The sequence below is a fragment of the Apus apus genome, chromosome 6 (genome assembly GCF_020740795.1).
Source record: "Apus apus isolate bApuApu2 chromosome 6, bApuApu2.pri.cur, whole genome shotgun sequence".
Lineage (NCBI taxonomy): Eukaryota > Metazoa > Chordata > Aves > Apodiformes > Apodidae > Apus > Apus apus.
Genome location: NC_067287.1, coordinates 5,950,352 through 5,972,681, shown reverse-complemented (window position 1 = coordinate 5,972,681; position 22,330 = coordinate 5,950,352). Strand labels below are relative to the sequence as shown.

At 39.5% G+C, this 22,330-nt stretch overlaps 1 protein-coding gene across 1 annotated transcript in view; it reads right to left on the bottom strand.

Moving 5' to 3' along the window:
* The window catches only part of LOC127386305 (von Willebrand factor D and EGF domain-containing protein-like), a 172,491-nt gene that overhangs the window by 48,606 nt on the left and 101,555 nt on the right, over positions 1-22,330 (bottom strand). Inside the window, exons 14-20 of the mRNA XM_051623141.1 lie at positions 20,813-20,917; positions 17,999-18,113; positions 14,311-14,561; positions 12,854-13,073; positions 7,948-8,085; positions 5,442-5,594; positions 3,844-4,008 (exon numbers count right to left, since the gene is read on the bottom strand). Coding sequence (XP_051479101.1) covers positions 3,844-4,008; positions 5,442-5,594; positions 7,948-8,085; positions 12,854-13,073; positions 14,311-14,561; positions 17,999-18,113; positions 20,813-20,917 — 1,147 coding nt within the window. The remainder of the gene's footprint in view (positions 1-3,843; positions 4,009-5,441; positions 5,595-7,947; positions 8,086-12,853; positions 13,074-14,310; positions 14,562-17,998; positions 18,114-20,812; positions 20,918-22,330) is intronic.

The following is a 22,330-nucleotide window of genomic DNA, read 5'->3' as shown; positions in this document are numbered from 1 at the left end:
TCTGTTAGATAAGAGATGAAAGGACTCCATTATGTTCTTTAGTCATCACTTGAAGCAAAATCATTTGATTGGCTCCAGGCAGTAAGAGGTCCCTACTCCTGCAGTTAGCTCCAGAGATGAAACCTTGGGGTGGTGACCAAAGCTCTTACTGGAGTTATTTATTTTTCATGGAGAGGGACCAATTATGAGTGCTAATAATGACAGTAGTGATTTCAAAGTTAAAAGTTAAGAATGGAAAACTCCAGACTAAAATGTTCCTCTGGTGTTAGACTGAGCACTGTGTTTAAACGCACACATTCTTTTAATTCAAACCATTTTATTCTCCTTTTAAATCCACGCCTTGATGTTGATCTGACAGTGGTGCAAATGAGAAGGTCACAGAGGTCTCTCTGATGTAAAATCAAAGGGAATTCAGAAGCACAGTGCAGACACTGGAATAGTGTAAAATATGGAGTACATAAACATCACAAATAGCAAGTGTCTACAATACTGCAAATGAACTGCTGTGGCAGGAGAGCAGTGGTGTTCAGAATGGAAAAGCAGAACTCCATTACAGAGACCATAAAATAATCCTCTCCCTTGATCTTCAGCACCCTGAACCAGGAGAGGCAGAGAGAGCTGGCTCTGGACAGCCAATCCTCCATCGGAGATGGATGTGGCACTGCTTTGTCCAGTAAAATTGCTGATTTACTAATGGGAAAAAAATAAATCTCTTGTGATGACACCAACCTCTCTAACCTGCTAAAGGAAGTGCAAACAGATGGGTATCTCTGTGACTGTGAGTGATGGAACCAGCCTAGAGAAATACCAGTAGGAGCTGACGAGAACTAATACTGCAATGTGCAGGAACATCACCAGCATCTCCCATTAGGATATATTCATTTTCTTTGTGCCAAGAATATGAGCAATGATACTGCATGGTTTGATTTAATAGATCTGCCTCTTCTAACAGAAAGGTAACAGATATTTTATACAAATGTGAAATGTGCCCAGTGAAGCCTGGACAGATTTAAATTCCTTAGACTTCCCTCTTTGTTCAATGCCAGCAAAATTAAGGGACTTAATGATCCTCCTAGTATTTATTTTTTTTTTCCCCAAAATGTAGGCTACCTGCTTTATGGGCTTTGAAGGGAGAGAAATAGTTTTTGGTTTCTGATATGAGAATATATTTTTTTTAAATAATAATTTCCCTTCATATATGAAACTCCATACTGACTTGGATACTGGTTATGTTTTTCCTGAAGACTAATCCGATATACTTCAAAACCAACTGCAATCAAGTCTGGTTGATTTAAATTGATACAAACTACTGATATAAACCAGGTAAAACACAAAAGTGAGAACAGAATGAGGCCCTGCTCTGTTGGCAGAGCAGGTAGATACAGCTCAGAAACTTATTTGTGGAGTTACATAGTTTGCAATAAGTAAATTACATCAAAAGATTAATACCTATCACATCAGTGCTGAAGAAATGGTACTTTGTTGATTCTAAATCAAAATGGAAGGACTTTTGGGTGCAGGTCATCAAACACTGACTTAGGAAACAATTTTTTTCTGGCATATTTTTTCTCCTCTGTGGTGTGCAAAGGCAGTTGGGTAATTTTTGCAGTTTCTGTATGTAAGAAATACTTATCCTTTAATCCTTAAATTACAACCATTGGGTATAAATTCACATCAAAAGCAGCCAATAAAAGTACAAAATAGGGATTAGCAAGAGTATTTTTAGATTAAAATTACTAGAGTTGGAAAGAAGTGTCACATAATCTCAGCTTCACAAGCACTGTAGCAAGCTGAAGAGGATTTGTTCTGTTTCATTTGAAGACTGATCCCATAAGTTACAAGGAAGAGAAACTATTATTCTAACAGAGAGGATTTCACAATAATCATAACCCATAACTCTACCTAAATTTAATTGAAAGTTCATTCCTTTTTGTCCGATACCTTTTAATCATCAATGCTATACAATGCTTCTGCTTGAACTGGCAAAGCACATAGGAAGGAAAGTTAAACCAATCATTTTGGTCATAAATTAGGACACTTGCACAGCTGCAGCAATTGCTTTCATTTCTAAATATTAAAACAAATGACTGCTCTCACATAACCTTGAGGAGCAAGATTCTCATCATTTATATTGTGGTATAATTCACACGAGTGACTATAAGGTTCTGATGGAACAAAAACTAATTCCTCTTCATTCCCTCCCCAAAGTGCTCCAGCTGGTTGCATGGCCATATTTGCAGCATCAAGTTCCAGACTCCACGTATTCAAGAGGAAAAAGAAAAACAACCCCCCAGCCTCTGATATACAACTTGCTTTTGAAAGCAGCATCTATTAGTTTCAAATCCTGATACTTGGGATATTTCTTAAATCTTGCCTGGAGCTGTGCATGACAGGTATGAACCACAGGCAATGACAACTACTATCTATGCTTCCCTTTTTAGAAAATACACAAATTGGCTGGTTAATGTTTATATAAGCCCAGTGTAAGTGTGTCTGATTTACTGTACCAATATCTACAGCTGTAGATAAACTGTTCTACTCAACAGCATTTAAATGACCTTAGTGATGTACAATGGATATCCCATTATCCCATTAACCACAAGGTGCAGCTTTGGGCAATAGCAGAAATGCTCCTTTATTTATATGCACAGTGATTATTTTTTTTTTGCTCAACTGCTTTTACAGCTTCACCAAGTTATAGAAGAGTCAATAGCTGACTTAGTGACTCTGACAAACTAAGTAATACACTGTACATACTCATTGCTAGAGAAAGAAAAATGTTGGGTTTATTTTTGTGACCTTTAGATTCAGCAAAGTGGCTAAAATCAATTTATAGTTCAAAGAGATTGGATGATACTTGCACTAAGCAGTAAAATTGCTTCCATATTGATAGTGTGCATTACACTACAACGCTAAGGTAACAATCATTGATTTGGGTACGGAACAGGAATTGAAAGTGGGTTTTTTCCAGCGTGTGAGGTTGGGGAACAATTTGACAGTTTTCAAGCCAATCTGTCTTAAATACTTAAGAAAAAGATTTAGAAGAAAACCAAGAAATCTGACCTAGTAACTACTGTTATGAAGGAATAAACATGAGTTCTCTTGGCAAATCAGTCTGTGCAGTAAAAAGGGGACAACCATGCAGACTGTCCCTAGGGAACCATGCATCAAATTATGAGAATTTCTTTGAGAGAGAGCAGGACTGGATGACTGATGAGTGGTTGCTATGCTATTGCCACTTTCTGCCTGAGGTCAGGACCCAGCTTTTCTTTTATCCCAGCAGAAGACCTCTTCTAATGATCAGTCCTCAGAGATTAATGGGACCAGCTAAGCTTCACAGTTCCCTAAGGAAGATTATTGCTCAGGGTACGAACGATACTATTGAAATGATCTAATTATCTGTTGCCTTTAGTTGTTGGTATAGTTATCCTTACATGACATTTATTTATCATCATCTTCACAGGTGACCTTGGAGAACAGATGCCTTGTGGAAAAATAATTAGGAAAGAAGGAAAGCAGAGTGACACTGACATGTGTCATGTTCTGATCTTACTGAGGAGGAAACGGGTTTCGAAATCCTATGCCAGTGCTGTGGCAGAAATACAGATGTGGTGATTTATATAATCTAGTAGGTCCTGTTGTGAAGAATTCTCCTCAGTGGCAAATGAGATGGTTAATCTGCTGAATCTCAACTCACAGTGTCAGATATCCCTGAAATAAGACCCGCTGGCCGCTCATCAGGTAAGAGTGTTCACAGTCATAGAAGAGCCTTCAGTGTCTGACTATTAAGTACATCATCTTGTAATGCTAAACCTCTTTAAAATTCCAAAAATTGGGAAGTACCTGGTCTGAGGACTCTGGTACAGATCCGGCCGTTGCCAAAAAACCCTGCTGGGCATCGGCCACACACGTATCCAACGTAAGGGGGTTTCCGGTCAAAGCAGAACACTCCAGGAAAACAGGGCCTGTTGGCACAGGTGGTGATATGTGACAGTGCTGCTGCATGGCCTAAAAAAGAAGGGAGATCAAGCATGTGTATCTATAAGTTCTCAAATCAAATGCATATATAAAATTAAGCAGTGACTGCCAGAGCCTGACTAAAGCTTTCTAACTGCTTTTATTCTTTTAAAGTCTACTTAATGCAGAATGTTCCCAAACCTTGAGCCAAACATGAGAATGTCCTGTAGGCACAGTGTAACAGAACAGCTGTTTCTCATTAAAGCAAGATTTATTAGTCCTCTAATTACATGTTTTCAAGCTTATTACTCAAAGTTGTTTGGCATTTATCATGGATAATATAGAAACTGTAATTATCAGCAAAAGTGAAATATTAACTGAGAAACTGTACTATTCAACATCCTTTTGATCTTTCATAATTGGAAGGTAATCAGAAATCTTACAGCACATGTCTTTAAAAATACACTCTCAAGGACATATGTTTCTGATCTAGAAATCATTCTTAAAGTGTCAAACCTTGTATGACAGGAGCCTACTTTAATTATCTTAGAACTATGTGCAAAAATTAACACTCCTGTAGTATATAACGTTTTATCACTTATGATGTCACTGCACAGCAAATATATATGAACTGCCTGTGAAGTATTTAATAGTGTCAAGGCAGAGAACAGATGATGACTAAAATCTTAATGATGGTTGTAGATCTTTTTTAAATTGCCTTCAGTGAGGTCTCCATCATGATTCTCAAGTATTTTCAGCATTATTCTTGCACCTTGCCTACAACTTTGTGATGGATACCTGTAACAGGCAAGTTCTGGTTAGATGTTGGCTGGCTTCGTACAGATATACAAAAGTAGGTGAGAAAAAATTTAAAAATCTGATTTTAGATATGCCCAACACAACAGGTGTCCCAATACTGCTCCTCACTTTCACGAGAAAACCACCTAAAAATGCAATAACTTTCAGAACTAGGCCAACTTAGCAGCATGAGGGTAAAAACCCCTGTTAGAGAGCACAGTAGTGCAGGATAAAGCAGCTGCCACACTCAAGTTCATATTTCAAGATTTGATCTTCACTCGTGCTCAAAACTCAGTCTTAATTCAGTGGCTGCCTGTCAAACACTGAAATAAAATGTCAGTGTCACTTGGCGTTGGCAAGCTGGCATAAGCTGTCATTCTTATCACCTTGCTTTCCATTGATCACTAAGATTTGGAGTGATTTTTTTTCTGCCTCAGAAGGGATGTGTTTTCTAGTTAAGCCTGACCACCCTAATTGCTGTTACTGTCATGGCTCTCTTCCCACGTAACGTTGTTTAGCAGCCACCCAGCCTGACGTACTGAGGGAGGGCTGGATTTTGAACTGTATCTTTCCATGATGTATTACAAACAGCCAACTCATGTGTACTGTTAAGGAGGCAAAATGGATGATTTCTGAAAATGGCAACTGCAGCAACCAAAAAAGATTTCATATCCTTGTATACCTACCAGGTCTATCCCTTATGCTAAAATTCTTAATAATAGGAGAAACCTTTGCCTCCAAGGGCTGCAGTAGCTGCTTACCCTCAGTCTTGCTCAAATCACCTTTGCCATTGCTTTTTTCAATGCCGAGAGCTTTTGTAGTGTCAGCAGCAAGCACAGCTGTGGAAAGAAAGCAGAGAGACAAGGAAACAAGGTGTTAGAGCTTAGCTGTGATTGATGATAAAAAGCAACAGTAACAGCAAATCAGATAACCTAACAGAAGTTTATTCTGGAAGCCAACCATCAAACAAATAAAGGCAAATCAGGTGAGTCAGCTGCTGACATGCAGCAGTTTCAGCATGGAGACAGGAAAAATTACTATGCTCAAACTCACTGAACTTTGCGTATCTGAGAGACATGCTTAATATGCACAGTCATCTTTTCTTGAGCTAAGGGCAGTAAGGAGGCCTCAGGTCCCCAGGTATCAGGCAGCTTTGTTACTTGGATGAAGGTGCTACACTACACACTGGGGCCTCTGCTCTGCCTGGTTCCTGCCTCTCCTTGAAAGCTTCTTTCTGAAATGGTGTTGTGCACATTTGTTGGCTTTGGGCAGTCCAGCTACAAACTTTGAATGCATCAGAGTACCTTAAATGTTTCCAGGGATGGTGCCTCCACCATTTCTCTGGGCAATCTGTTGCAGTGCTTCACCACCCTCATTGTAAAGAACTTCTTCCTAATGTCTAATCTAAATCTACCCTGCTCTAGTTTAAGGCCATTGCCCCTCATCCTACTGCTACATGTCCTCATAAAATGTCTCTTCCCAGCTTTCCTGGTAGCACCTTTGGGTATTGGAAGGTGCTCTAAGGTCTCCCTGGAGCCTTCTCCTCTCCAGGCTAAACAACCCCAGCTCTCTCAGCCTGTCTTCATAGCAGAGGTGCTCCAGTCCTCTGATAATATTTTTGTGGCCCTTCTCTGGACTCATTCCAACAGGTCCACGTCCCTCTGGTGTTGAGAGCTCCAGATCTGGACACAGTACTCCAGGTGGGATCTTATGAGAGCGGAGTAGAGGGGCAGAATCAGAATCACCTCCATTGCTCTGCTGGCCGCACCTCTTTTGATGCAGCCCAGGGTATAAGTGGCCCTCTGGGCTGCGAGTGCACATTGTTTGCTCATGTCCAACCTTTCATCCACTAGTGCCCACAAGTCCCTTTCTGCAGGGCTCCTCTCTATCACATGATTAGCTTGTATTGAGAACAAGGATTGCTCCTACCCAGGTGCAGGACCCTGCACTTGGATTTGTTGAACCCCATGAGGTTCACATGGGCCCACTTCTCTAGCTTGTCCAGGACATTCTGGATAATATCCCGTCCCTCTGGTGTATGAATTGCACCAGTCACCTTGGTGTCATCTGTAAACTTCCTGAGGGTGCCCTTAATCCCACTGTCAGTATCATTGATGTAGATATCAAACAGCACCAGTCGTAGTACAGACCCCTGAGGGACACCACTTGTCATCCCTGGACATCAAGCCATTGACCACTACCTTCTGGATGCAATTATCCAACCAATTCCATATCCACTGGACAATGCATCCATCAAATCCATATCTCTCCAATTTTGAGAACAGGATGTTGTAGGGGACTATGTCAAAGGACTTGCAGAAGTCCACAGAGATGACATTCACTGCTTTTCCTCATCTACTGATGTAGTAACTCAATATCTGTAATATGTTAATATACAGTTAATATCTGTAATCTGTATCATCTCCTTCTTTGGAAACACCAACAAACAAACAAACACGAAACACTTCAAGTGTTGAGTTCTCTTCTGTTACTTTTAGAGGTGATTTGTGGGTATATGAAATGAGCAGCATGTGAGTAGATGGCATCCTGTGCATTGGGAAGGTCTCAGCAGAGTACAAAGTCACTGTAGTCTTCCTACTAAAGAATCTGTTGCCCCAAAAAGCAAATACTGAGCGAGTATTAAATTGTTCTTAGCTTTTTTGTTCACTAGCTGGGGCCTGTGGCATGATTTTACACCAAGCATGGTCAGCAGCTGTGGACTGCATCCTCTAATGAAACCACACCTTGGAAACAGAGGTGAAAGGAGGTGAAGGATTTGCACATGGACCTTCTTCCTCTTCCCCTACATGCTTACACAGCATTTGCCCAAAGGAAGAGTAATCCTGGGAGTACTCCCCAAGTACTTGTTAGTGGATAGTGTAGTTAGAAGTGAAATAGTGGAGAATAAGGGGAAGGTCCTTGGCAAATTATCTAGCTGGCATCTGGAAAATACTTTTTTTTGTATGCTATGGTGTTCATTCTAATAAAAATGAAACTAAACTGCAATGAAAAATAGCAAACAGGGACCAATTTGCAATTATCCATATTAATATAACATGACAATATTCTGCTTTGTCTATTTAAAGGTCCATACTTGAAGCGGGTGGCAAAGTACTTAGTTAAGGACAACAGTAGTAGAACTGAACCCATTTTTTTCCCCATCTATTAAAATAAATCATGCAAATCACTTACGTTTACAAGTTTTACCATCTCCCTCCATCCCACTGGGACAAATTCCACATGCATACGATCCAAAGGTATTCATACAAGACACTCCGGGAAAACAAAGACTCTCTACACATTCATTCCTGTCTTCCTGACAAGTAAGCCCTGTGGCAAAACAAAGGGGAGGTTAATAATCAAGAAAAAGTCCCTGTTTATTCCTCATCTCAAATGTTGATGCAGACTTCAGTCTTACTTCTCAGCTGTAAACTCATTACAGGGTACGTCGCTCAAGTTATTCCCCACTGTCTCACTTAAACCTGCTCTTATCACACTGCTGATTACTGTTGTTACTGGTATCAGAAGTGCTGAACTTGAGTCTGCTGCTCATAGAAAACTGTGCATGTTAAATGAATTATTTCCCCTGCATTTCATATCTTTGTTGCTTCTTTTGTTGCCTTGTTTATATAAGATCTTTGTCGTGTACTGAAGAAACCAATGAATGTCACCATTTTGGCTTTAGGATATGAAAAGCTGTGTACTGACCTATTGTGCTTTTCATTTCTATGTGAATCTCACACAACAAATAGCTTATTTTGAACCAGCCTGATAGAGTCTGGCTGAAGGTAAACCTTACAAAATGATCAGATTTTTTTAAAGAACAATTTTTTCTATTTAAAATTAAAAATTGAACAAACACTCCGAAAATGTCTCTGAGCCACAGTGCTGGTGTAGAGAAGATAAGCTGCTATAGCATTTGAACCCAAAACAATGTGTCTTGGCTATCGCTGATTTTGGAAATAGGATTGTTAAAATCCCTTGAAGCAGCTGATATTCAAATTCACAGCTCTGGATGATTTAACAGGTACCTATAGGAGAAGGTGACCCAAAAGTTAAAATTACTAGCTGAAGAGCAAATGATCCAGAGTAATCACATATAATGTCATTAAAAACTCCCTCAGGCTTTAGGTAGGTGTGCTGCTGGCTCTGTGCTCTTGAGAAAACTTGCTTGGCTATTGCTGGTTACCAGAATATGCAGCCCTGAGAAGAGGTTGTAAACTAGGCCATATCACTTCTGTAAGGCATGTTCTTTGTCCCTTGTAGGAAGACCCAAGAAGACTGGGGCACCTTCTCCAGAGTCCAGGTGCCTGCTTCAGGCATACCACAAGGTATAGAAAAGTTTGGTCCATATCAGCTTTAACATGAAAGAAGATTTAAGGATAAAATAATATTTCCTCTTTCAAAAAAGAAATTTGTCAGAGTGGAATGAATCACAGGATGATAAAACCAGAACATTATTCATCATCTACAACATAATCTCTCATTGCTTCAGCATTTCAGATAGCTTCCACTATTCCTTTCAAGTTAAAATAGCATCTCCATATAAAAAACTCAAAATGGAAGTCTCTCTTGATTGAGCTACCTGTAAAAAGTTACTGACGTCACCTTCTCATGCCTGCTTTGTCTTGTGGGGACAAAGAAAAAGAAGAAGAAAAAAGAACAATAGCACAAAAGCCACATCCCCATCTCAAGCTAAGTTGTTCTGGTTCTGCATGTTTCTTGCTTCTCTCATGTAACTTGGACATCACATAGTGTTGCAGGGCTTAACTTACTTTTCTTCCTCCCCCACTACATTTTGGATTACTATTTTTGTTTTCTAATTTAATTAGCACATTCATAGCATCAGGCTGCTTTACTCTGATACTGATTTCTAATGACATAGTGGGAAATTATTAGACATCACATTCTGGAAAAGATTGAGTTACCCTCTGATTAGATTAGTAGTTATTTTCTTTCTCTGAGTATCATATGAACACTAAACATGATACCACAGACAATGAAAGTAGGAATGAAGTTTCCAGTTTCAGTAATGACAGTAACTCTCTTCACCAGTCTCCTCTCCTCCCTCCTAAATTCTCTGGTTTTGCTGCAAAAGGCTGGCTTTAAAATCTCAGAAATAAGAGAATTACAAAGAGCAAAGGAAAAAGGATACCAAAGGATAATAAAAGCATCAAGCTATATTTTAAAATTCAGTCACTTTGCTGACACTTGTAACGTAAAGGTAGAACTACGCAAGCACTTCATTTCACTTGGATTTTATGTTAAACAGTATCTGATCAATTTAGGCATAATGAGAACCCGCCTGAATCTGAGGACAAATGTTTGCAAAGTCTGAATCTTGGCTAAAGGTTGCTAAAGAAGCAGCAGAAACGGACAGAAAACTGTCTGCAATAGGAAGTGTCAATTATTCTGTTTGCGTGACCTCCAGTGCACCGCAACACGAGGGACTCTCAGTTCTCTTGGCACTGCTACAGCACAAATAAAAATAATAGGAATAAAAGGTCTTCAGGTTGCAATGTTGAAACATCTGTTTCTGTGTCAGCTTGATTTCTCCATCCCTGCATGGGAAATTGGCTGAGAAGATAAAGTCCTTTTATGCTTCAAGTGTAGTTGACCACCTACAGATGCAGAGAAAGACTCCTGGACTGTGTTCACATTAAGCTGACTCTAAAGGAACACACAATCTTTTAGGGACTCTGTGGTTATAACACATCATGAACAAATCTTGGTGTTTGTTTTTTTTTTTCAATGTAAAATGAAATTATCATTCCATCTTCCCCCTGGCCCCAGTTTCATACTGAATGTTACATGTGTAAAGAAAGAACGGTTTGTGACTGAGATACAGTTTTCAAGGTTGAGTTCTGTTCTCAGGCAGGTGATGTTCTTGCTTTCAGTGGCCAAAAGACGAAACAACAGGAATTCTCGTGATGTTGTTAACGATGTTGAAGAAAAATGAATGAGCCTTGAACACTTGATGAGATAGAAATGTGTAAGTCTCTGAAGAAATTTAAAGCAGCAATAATTCTAGAGTCATCCTTCTCTCAGATTTTCCCATGGCTTCTCTACCTTCCTTGCTCCCGTTCCTGCACTATACCCTTCTATTGCCTGAGATACACCAATGCACAGGAACTGCTACCACTTAGCAACACACTGTGTTCCTTGGGCTGCTGCTTCTCCTGCAGTGGTGTTTGAGAAGCTCTCAAAAGAGTTAACTTCTCATTTCTACTACCTGTTCATTATCATTTGTAAAGATTTGATGGTGAAGTGGTGCTGTCACTTGAGCACTATAGCATTGCCTTCTCATTTGATTATTGATGGTTTTCTGGGGAATTGAGACATAAACACAGCATCATTGATGAGCATTTATTGTTGTCACAGAACTTGCCCTGAAGTAAAATCACCTACTTCCCAGCTGGCTTTCAGCTCCACTTGCTTATAATTTTTCACCTGCTATTAAAACTTTGAGATATATTCCTATTTCACTCGATCATATCTTGTTTTCAGTTGTTGCTTGTGTTTTAGCATTTTTGGCAAGGAAAGTACAGCAAAAACAATGGACATTTATTTAACCTGGCAAGAAATAAGGGTTCAGTAAAACCCAGCATTTCTCTGGCAATCAAGGTGTCCTGTGCCCTTAACTCCAAACTCAGCTATATGTTGTTTTAAAGCATGTTATTTTTAAGTATTGGGTATTTCACTCCTTGCTCTTTATGTAAGAGTAAGAGCCACATTTCAGAATGTGTTCTATGTGAATTTATAAACAATGTGTTGCAATTATGGCAGACTATTTTATTTGGAATAATAGAACTTGGTTTCACTCCATTTATGTGCAGTACAGCATAAAGTGAGAAGGGCAACAGTGTGAAACTGGTGGACAAGATCAAACAGCAGGAGCCAATTCACAGAAGTAATTAACTCATAGAATTATATGGCTTTTTATTAATTTAATCCACCTCCTCACAGACAATGAAGAATTGTTCTCGTTGTATATTTCCCAGTGTTTAACCAAATACAGACAAAAGGTTCCCAAATTCCCCTGTTCTCACCCAAACAGTATTTCCATGTGATTCAAGACATTCTGCATATGTTTGGTTTGGGGATTTTTATATATCAGCTCAGCCCAACTCCTACAGCTTAGTGCAGCAGAGTCTAATGGCTGGTGGCTCTGCTGGGTCCAGTCTGCAGAGCACAAGGGAGTTGTCTAGGTGCTGTCACAAGTGCTTTTCACATGTGTGAATCATTCACAGATGTCCTGAATGCAGTGAAGCTGACTTTAACTTGCAGTATAGATACCAGCATGTTATCCCCTCATCTATGTTATGCATTAGATGCTCTCTTTCCCCACACATTTCAGGTTTTCCTGTTTGCATTGTACGTCTTGCATCCACCTCTTCGGCCTCACTGCATTTAATTCTCCAGCTCTTCTTCTTCATACTTGTCATTCTGCTTTTCTAAAAGAACATTTTTTGGTCCAGTGATCATCCTCTTCTCTGCATCTCTTAAAATCACACTGTGGCCAGACCTGAACAATTTAAAAGGTTAGATTTGTTCCATCAGCGTGTCTGACAACCAAATGGATTTGTGGTTTTCTAATGCTTAAATTTAATGAAGCTTCGAGTGGGACTAAAGGACAATTTATTTTGGCATGTTTCCATATCTACGTTTCCTTCTTAGACCTAGAAAAATCATTCATTCCCAGTTGGCTTAATTTAGTAAAATCCTGTGGAGTGCAAAAAGGTCCTGGATCTTTGCCTTTCCTCTATTCCACTAAGTCTTCTCCTAGCTCATCTCATGGATGGAAAAATTCATGGGGAAGAAGCAGGTGGAAACTGAGATGAAGGAGGTTCACAGCCTCCTTGCATGGGCACTTCAGGAGCACAGTGTTTTAGGTAATTTTTCCTTCACTGAGCATGGATAATGAGATATTAGATAATTAAATTTTGCCCATTTTCTATCTATCTATCTAAGGCTAAGTCATGGGAGCAGAAGAGGAGGCTTATGTAGTCCGTTTGACAGATGCTTGTGCTGCACTCAAAAAATCCCGTGGCACAATGTATTTCCAGTTAAATCAGAGATGGAAACAGTGAGGTGTTACCTCCCAGACCAGGAGGACATTTACAAAAGTAGCCATCCACACTCTCCACGCATGTTCCACTGCCACAGGGGCTGGATTTGCAGTCGTTAGCATCTTCCTGGCAAAAGTCTCCATCAAATCCGTGTGGACATAAGCACAGGTATTCACCAAGGCCTGGAGGGAATTTAATATTGGTAACACATGTCCCACCATTGAGGCAGCTGCAGGGCTTCACTCCAACCTGGGGAAGGCAAGAGGGAGCTGTGGTAAGATTCCTCCAGATAATCACAGCTGAGAGGTCTATTGTTACCCGATAGGAAGAGACAGATTTCAGTGCAAACATTTTACCTGTTATTAAGAAAACTTAATTCTAGCCAATTTCTTTGGTCTAGATAGATGATATTACACTCGGCATACCTACTTACTGGACTGAAAGCTTGACTTTAAAGGGATTATTTTTTTTTTTTCATCATGTAGGGGCACATTCTAACTTCTTATAAAGAAAAAAAATTCTATTTGCTGTAACAGTGGTTTTTACACACTATCTGAGGGCAAAATTTGTTCCTTATTCTTCAAAGAAGAAATGAAATATCTTGTCGCTTTGCCTGCCTGCCCTTCTTACTGCTTCACATTACAAATGGCTCTCAGGCAGAAACATGATTATGGAATTCCTTAGCTGGTCTCTCTCTTCAGGAGAGAGGTCTGTAGTATTATTTTACATATGCATGGGAACAGCATTTCAACAGATTCAAACCTCTGTGTTATCTCACCTTGTTAAACATAGGTCTAGTTTGAAATTATCCCATTAAAACTATATTGAGATTCCAGTTTCTCCTTTGCTGCCTGAGTTCAGCAGATTGGTTTTTTTGATTGTAGTAGCTTGGATGAGTAAAAATAGGAATCTTTGGGAATAAAAATATTCTTTTCAAACAACTGTTCTTATGTCAAGAGTCTGCATCCCACTTTATTAGCTCATCCTATCTCAGGATTAATGTTAGGCTATACAATAAAGACAAAGCAATGCATAAGCTCTGCCAAGAAAGTTAAAGTGTGGAGTAATGACAGAAGAGCAAGACACCCTCTAAAAATATCATTGAGAATGAGTTATAATCTCCCTTTTACAGCTAAAACTTGGTCTTTTATGTTCTATGCTTTTTTTCCTGCAATCGAAATGCAGATTGTGAATTTTAAAGCAGATTAATGAACCATTAAAAGGCTCTGCAAGAGTGTTCTTTCAAACAGCAATCAATAGCACTTTCTCATGTTCCTTGTATATATATTTTCTATGTTCTCAGAGATGTTTATTCCATGAATTGATCATTATTGCTGTGCTGGATAATATACACTTATGAGGAAATAGCTGAAGTCTTAGTTTTCAGGACAGTAACAAATTATTAGCTATAATGACAATAGCACCAAGGCAATGACATGATAAACAGGTTTGTTTTGTTTTTCCTTCAAAGTGTTCATTTCCTTACCTCAATAGAGTATCTGCTCTGTGCATTGCATTCATCTGACACAGTGAATTCAAAGGTTTGCATTTCTTCTGAATCAACTTTCCAGATAAGAAGGCCAGCAGGAGAAAGCCTGGCATCCTGTGGCCCAGCCTCTAAGATGAATAGCACAGCTGACCCTTCTGGATCCACTGCTATTAACTGGTAAACAAAATTCTCACCAATAAATGTCAGCAGCTGCCTGGAGGGGGCCTGGAACACAGGAGGCAGGTTGTCTAAACAGCAAAAATGAAAACATGATTACATAAATTCCAGTTTCTCCCATGTAAAGATTCACCACGTGGGGCTTTGTAGGAGTTCTCCCAAAGAACAAGTTACAGAACATACCTTGAGACTGACAGAGGAAGCAATTTAGATGTCACAGGCAGCTAATGGCTTAGCCTACTCCTACTTTTTCATGCCCCCATGACCAACTTTACTCCCATACTGAGCTCTGCTTACTTTTGATGTGTTATCTGATACATGGGGCAGATCAGACATGAATTCAATAACCTCCCATTAGTCCCCAAATCCTTACTAAAACTTTCATTTATTGTATTTCTAATACTTGCATATATATATTTATTCTATCTATCTGTCTGCCTATCCATCCATCCATCCATGCATTTAAAGATAAGTAAACAAAATCTCGAAATGATGAATGACAAATTAATTGAGTGGGCAACTCAGAGGGAAAAAAAACATCATGTAACTGTTCTGTTCAGTAGACTCTCCTGCCTTTACACATGAGTAGCAATTAAGTCTGAGTAGTTTGATTGAATTCAGTTGGGCATTTCATCAGAAATAAAAGTCTTCCCAGTCCTGGCAGTGGTACCTCAGTGATGCTGACACTCACTATCCCCAGTGAATGCATAACATGTCAGTGGCAGTGTTATTTTGTTGTTTAAATTCACTATTCCTTATTGAAGAAAAAAGCTAATTGCACAAGGCTATTTTACAGTAGAAGACAAATGGTATCTGAAGATACTTACAATATAAATAGGTAAGGAGGACAAGGTAGAGAAAAGTATTACATTTTATAATTAGAAACAAAAAGAAAATAAGATCACATGAGTACCCTGAGGTGACAGCAGCTTTGTGCAGGGCTGGGAATTTCATCTCCACGTCCTGAGCCTCAGTCTCAAGCCATCTCTCCTCTTTAACCACCAGTACAAATTGACATGCGTCGATATTTAAAGGAATCTTTTCACAACGTAATTTGACCAGTCATGTTTAACTTAAAGAACATTTCTAATACTGAGGACTAATTTCAAGTCACACTTTAAAACTATGAACTGTGTGTGTGTTCTCCTAAGGGCTGCACGTGTCCTAGTATTATGCTTGTGAGAAGTCATCAGCAGGGTTTTTTTTTTAATGGTGCATCTATTTCTATCAAGCTTTGCTTTCCATAGCTTATCTCAATTTATGCAATTATTTAGATGTGTCTCTCCACTTATTGCTGCTGTACCATCAGAGCTTTCTAAACTGCTTGTCCAGCAGATTATCCTGGCATAACTGTTGAAAGCTTCCATCTATTAATTTACCTTTTATTTCCCAAACACTTAAAATCTGGAGCCCATAAAAGTTGTGCCGAAAGGAATCAATGAAATATTGATGCTGGGTATCCATTTACAGATAAACACAAAGGTGTTAATGGGATGGAGGGTAACAAGAAGCTGCAGGCACAAAATAACATAAAATCAGATGTTCTGAAAGTAGCCTGTGAATAAGTGTGTTTCTAATTCCACAGAGATCTCCTTGCCATCCAGTGAAAAAAATACATATACACACACTCCCAGTTGCTGCAGAATTTTTAAAAGGTATTCATAATTTTGAAAACAAGCCTGACAAACCCTTTCTTTCCAATAGTTTTGAATTTTTTATATTGGTGAAAAGTGAACCATGATCTGTTTCAGATTTCCCAAATCACTTCTAGCTTTGTAAATTCCAAAACAAATGAAGTTCTTTACCTTTTAAGCCATTTTCTGAATTTTAAAATTGAACTGTCTCAGTCCTAGTAATGAGTCTATCTACATAACAATCAGGATCAGCTCATCCCTAGAGGTGCTACTGCTGTGGACAATACAATGGAAGGAGAAAAAGGAGGCAAGGTTTGTGACTCACAGATAATATCTCTCATTAGACTAAATTATATCCTTGGGGGAAACAGATTTTCAGATGTACAAGGTTTTCTCCAGGTCTAGCTTTCCTGTAGGCAGCTTAACTACTTGTGCAAGTAGCATCCAATGGGATTTTTAGTTGGCCATTACTTGGGATGGATCTGCTGATACTTTTTTCCGACAAGGAATTTTGAATTCCAAAAGCTGGATTTTTTAGGACATAAACTAGAGGTGTATGTTTTTAGATAGAGAATATTCAGTGTGGTTAGCCTTGAACGGGAATTGAAAGGACTCACTAGCAACTCTCTCCCTTCCTACTGAGTTCTTGCTTCCAAAATCAATTTAAGGCAATTTATGACTTCTCGTGTTGCTGGAAACTGTTGGATCCTTTCTGGACCTTCTCGAAGGCATTTCTGCCACCTCTGAGAAGAACATGTCTGCTCATTTCTCTCCTTGGCAGCATCTCCACTGGAGCTATGGACTCCAGCTGCTGTGTTACAGCTCTTGCTGTTCCTGCTGCCAGCCCTTACACTCTGAGACCCTCCATCCCTGAGCATCCCCAGCTGTTCCCCAAGGACAAAAGCAATATTCCTCTCCTGCCAGAAGGGTCCTGCTCACCTCGTCACTCTAAAGGAGTATAAAGCTGCAAACAAAGCAAACTGATCCTGTCACTCACATACCCCTCTGTAATCTGCTTATATTTACAGACCCGAAAAGTGCAGAGAAGCTCTTTCTAGAACCAACATATGAATCTACATAAAAGCAGTAATAAAATCTTTATATTGACCAGATGCAAATGTGCTTGTGCTAAGTAGAGAGATGAGCTGTGAGGATAAGGCTGCTAAAAACACAGATCATCTGTAAAGTATGTGGTAAGTGATGGCTGTTGTTTATACTGGGGGTGTAGCCATGAAAGAGCTATGAAATCCTCAGCATTCAGGAGGTGCTCCAGAAAGCAGCCTTCTCCATAAGCCCTGCCATGACTGGGCTGCAGAATAAGCCTTGAGGTTCTGTGGCAGTGAAGATAATGAGTGGCTGATCCCTAACACTTAGACTCCCTGCCAAGACAAGGTCTTTTGCGGGGCATTTCATGGGGTTTGGCTCAGGGAAAGAAAACAGTTCTTCCAGATACCAAAAATATATGTTAGTGTTTAAAAGCAGTGTTTTCCCCAAATCGTTCCCTTAGAGATTTGTACCTGTGAGATAATGACAGATCTATTTAGGGTCCATCACCAGACTGGGGCACTGCATGGGGCACTGGCATATTCACGATTTCATTTTCAGGTGTTATTTTGGTGTTATTAATTTGAGATTTGTCAGGTTTCAGCCAGAACAAGAGACGTGCCCAGATGCACAGTGCACACAGGGGAGTACTGTCTGCTTCTCCTCAGGCAGCATTTCTGATGCACCCAATTATTCCCACTGCAAACAGTCCACACACGTGATTCTGCAGGATAGATTTGTGTTAGCCAAATGAAGGAACCATCTGTTTCACAGAGCAAGTCATAAATTCCCAGCTAAGTGCTTCTAAATGTTGGGGGAAATTGTCTTACTTTCATTAATAGACCAGGTGAACTTAGAAATGTCAGGATCACAGAGAAGACAAGGACTGGTGGGGCTTGACTCTCCTTCACCATAGCAAAGTCCATCTATATTACAGGTATTTTCCTGCCAAAAAAAGGAAATATAAATGGGTGGGAGGTGGAGATGAGGAAAAAAGAAATAGGGAAGATAAGAAATTAGCAGTTAATAATGTCTGTAAATAAGCAGAAACTCACCTGTCTATTGAAACAATAAAATAGTAGCAATTTAAATGCCAGATACCTCCTCCCAACAAGGAGAAAACAAGACACGTAAGCTTTCTGGAATGTTTTAGCTCAGGCAACATGTGATGTCACTTGCAACAAAATTAGATTCTTTGTTTCCACTTCCACACTTACATAGTCTATGTGATGATTATTCCCAGCTGTGACTACTAATACGATGATTGTTAGGTGACACTCAAAAGTGAGCTCCATGAGATTAACAAAAACGGAGACTGGAAAAAAGCAGTTTGAAATTTTGGAATTCTGTTCTGGTAACTTCACTATGTCTGGAAGTTATGCATAAAACTATGAAAAAGCAATGATATAAAAGCAGGATAAAGAACTGCATTAGATTTTAGGCTTCTGTGAGCTAGTTGTAAACAGCAGCTGAACGTATTGATGGTGCCTAAGTAGGGTAGAACGTCCCAGCAGAAGTTCATTAAGTGCACTGCAGGCACAGCAGCCTTGGAACCGACCTGCTCCTCTCCTAATTAGGGTGGTCACCAAGGCCAGGAAGGCCCTCTGGCTTTTTCATGAACTGAAGACACTTGGTTTGCCTGAGGATCAAATACAGGGACATAATTAATGAATGTAATTAAACATCTACTCCACGGGAAGGTCGTATGACAGAGTTACACTTTTTGCTTGTAGCCTGTGTTGGGGCACACCTGGAGATGGGACTTTATCTGACATTGCAAACTGCCAGGAACACTTGGGGCTCTGTTGGAAACAAAGGGGATGTCACTGCTATGGCAGGACAGCAGGAGGGAGAAGGTATTGGGGTCAAACTACATTTTTTCCAGTTTTCTCCTTTGAATACATAGCACTTTGCTGAGATTGGTTTGTGTCCTGTTGCTGATCTTGTGGTTTTTATCTACTGCTTTATTAGTTTCTCAAACTTTCTTTTGCAAAATGTACTAGTCTAAAATAATACCACCTTAAGAGTAATGGGTAAGGTAGGCAAACAAAAAGGACTCTCAAAATTGCCCGGACATGATAGAACGTGACAGACCTTCTGCATTACAATCTGGATGTTAATTAGATTTTATTACATTATTGCTTTCAAAGGCTTGATGTTTGGATGCAAAAGATGCTTTTTCTGGTGTGATGGTGTGGTATAGAATGGACTCCATAAAAGGGGAACACAGAATGTGAAATGGGCCTATATAAAATGCCCACTAATTCAAACACCTTTTCTAAAAGCAATTTAGGTATTACAACGTAATGTTCTAAGAGGGGTAATTAGAATGTGGGCTGATGCAATCAGAAGCCTAGTTCAAATAGTCCCTTGAAGCATCTTTGGAAATAAATTATTACAAACCCTACAGAACATCAGCAGATTGAGGAAACGTATACCCCTGAGCTCCAAAATGTAAGAGTAAGGAAAGCCTTGGACAAAAACAGACAAACAAATAAACAAACAACAACAACAAAACCTCCACCATCCTAGCTTTAATTGAAATGGTTCTGACACAATTATTTTAATCTGAAATTTAAGTGGTTTTACCTCATTTGGGGCTACAGAGTAATTTCTATTGACTGATTCATTTGAAAAAAAGGGAACTTTCAGTTTATTTTGATAACTGGTATGTTCTTGCAGTCAGTGCAAGTTTGAAAACTGTATTTTCCCACTAGTGTTAATGAAAACAGTGAGGCAAGCGAGTTAAGATATACCTGATTAATCTTCATTTTACAAAAATGCAGACTGGTGGTTTTCTATTCATTCATATTTGCCTCAGGGTAGGAAAGCAGGATCAGCACATTCAAATATCCCCAAACCCTCCAAAAGTTTGTCTTAAAGCCCCATTGAAAACCAGTAAAGTTGTCTAACGAAATCCTCTGGAAAACGAGAGCTGGGAAGCTCATTTTTTAAAGGATGGGAGGATGCTACACTAGTAAGTCCACAGGAATACAGGGGGTTGTAGTTTTCTCCAGGCAATTCTGAGCAGGTTGGCAGTTTCAAACATAGCACTGGACTTTTGCTTTTCGTTTTGAAACCAAGCAAATACTATATGCTTGTACTTAGCAGTGTTTAATGTGAGCAAGAATGTTTTGCGTTCTCTCAAGAGTGTTTTCACATGACAAAAACTGTAAAACATGCATCTTAATAAACCTCTTGCTAAGGCAGAAAATGCATATAGAAATTATACACCTTACTGTTACAGGGCCCTGGCCAAAGAGGCTGAGGGGGGTTGTGATTGCTCACTAGCAGAGACACTTCAAGAACGGAGTTAAGCTGCCTTTCAGGGGAGACTCCTCAGTCTCACTTCCATTAGCAGCTGCAAAGTAGAAATATTGTCGACCATGATCTTTCTGGAAGTGTTTGTTTGAGAAAGGTCCACCATAAAGCGTGCTCTATCGAGTACTCACACCCCACGTAACTATGAAAAAAATCACAGACAGGAGATTGTGAAATACAGCAATGTGTTAGGCTGTGCAGCTGACCTCTGAAATAGATTTTCCTCTTCTAAAGCAGTTATTATACACAGTATGTCAAAGGGAGGGAGAGGGCTAAGGAAGAGATGAACAATCCATATTAAACCTTTACGCTCTTTAAATTACCTTCAATTTACAAAGTCCGGTTGGATGGAATTGGCAGGCCTGGCAGACAGCGTCGTACAGGGTCAGCACTCTGGAATTGCTGTACTGGAAGCCATCGTTAGTGATCTAAATGATACAAAAATCATCCTTATAAGTAATAATGTTCCATATGGAGACTGTCTGCTCATTTTGGAGCATATGCCACTGCACCCTTGAACTGGATGCTTGCCAGCGAGATAAATTAAACCACTTGTGAGTGGCTCTACTGCAAGCTAACAAATTGCTTAATGCTCCAAACTGGAAACTATTCATTAATAACCAAATGATCCTTTGGCTCATCTGGCATTCAACTTTTCTGATTGCTGTTAGATTTTTTTCTGAGGGTGCCCCGCCCCCCTTATGCAAACTGCATGGGTATTCAAGTACTACAAGGGTGTCTTTCAAGGAGTTGTCACATGAAATTAAGATTTTTGGCTGAGATTCAGGACCACTTTCTTACTAATGGTAAATCAGTAAGTAAACCCTTTGGGGTTAAAGAAAAAAAAAGAATGGATATTATTTAGGTGATTTTAAGGGAACCTTAAAAAACGAGTGCTAGAATGGATAATACCAGACAGCAACAGTTCCTTTTCCATAGGCAGGTGCACTAGAAGAAGAGTCATCTTATATGCCAGCTCAGTTTCCTATACATGCTGGTAATTTAGAAAGCCTTTAGTTCACATGGCATTTTCATATTTGAATGGTCACACAATAAGAAAGGGTGAAGAGGGTTTATATTTTAATTTTTCCACAATAAGAATGAAAAGATACCAGACAAGTGTGGAAAGGGTTCACTTTTGAGAATGCTTTGTGAGGCCTCTCCAGACCCATCAGCATTAAAGAGCACCCCAAAACACTGCTGAAAGCCATGCTTTAAGCATTGATGAACACTAGAAGGAAAACAGAGCACTTTCTCTCAGATACTTTTTAGGCTTTGGCTTCTCACAGTCAAAGCAAAGCTGCTGTTTTGCAGCTCTAAGAAGGCCTTTGCATTGGATTGCTCAGATGCCCCTTCTGTCCTCTTGCCATTAAAAAAAACCCCACCTCCCCCCTCCCCCCATCTCTCCTCTGACTCTGAAGCTGGAGCATCCTCAGTCCCTTTAACAAAGACTTTTACAAGGTCAAGACTATAAATTTTTTTGATCAACTACTAAATGATTTCAGTTCACAGGAAGAGTGTATGTTGAATTGAACAAAGCTAACTGGAAGTGCACAGAAGAAGAATTACTCTAATAAGTTCCATAAAAAGCATCAATTAACGTAAGTTCGTGGAACAGAATACAGTAGATACTCCCACAGTGTCACATGTGATGGTTTGTAGCTCAAAATGCATGGAGAGGTGAGAGAGTGTTTCTGCAGAAAGCAACACAAGGAGGTAAGCAGGCAGTATTCACTGGTACTCACAATTTGAAATTGTGAAAGAGAGAAAACTTCTCTGGAGTTATTTAAATTGAAGTAAAACTCATTGATGTAGCTTTAAGAGAAAAATAATCATCCTAC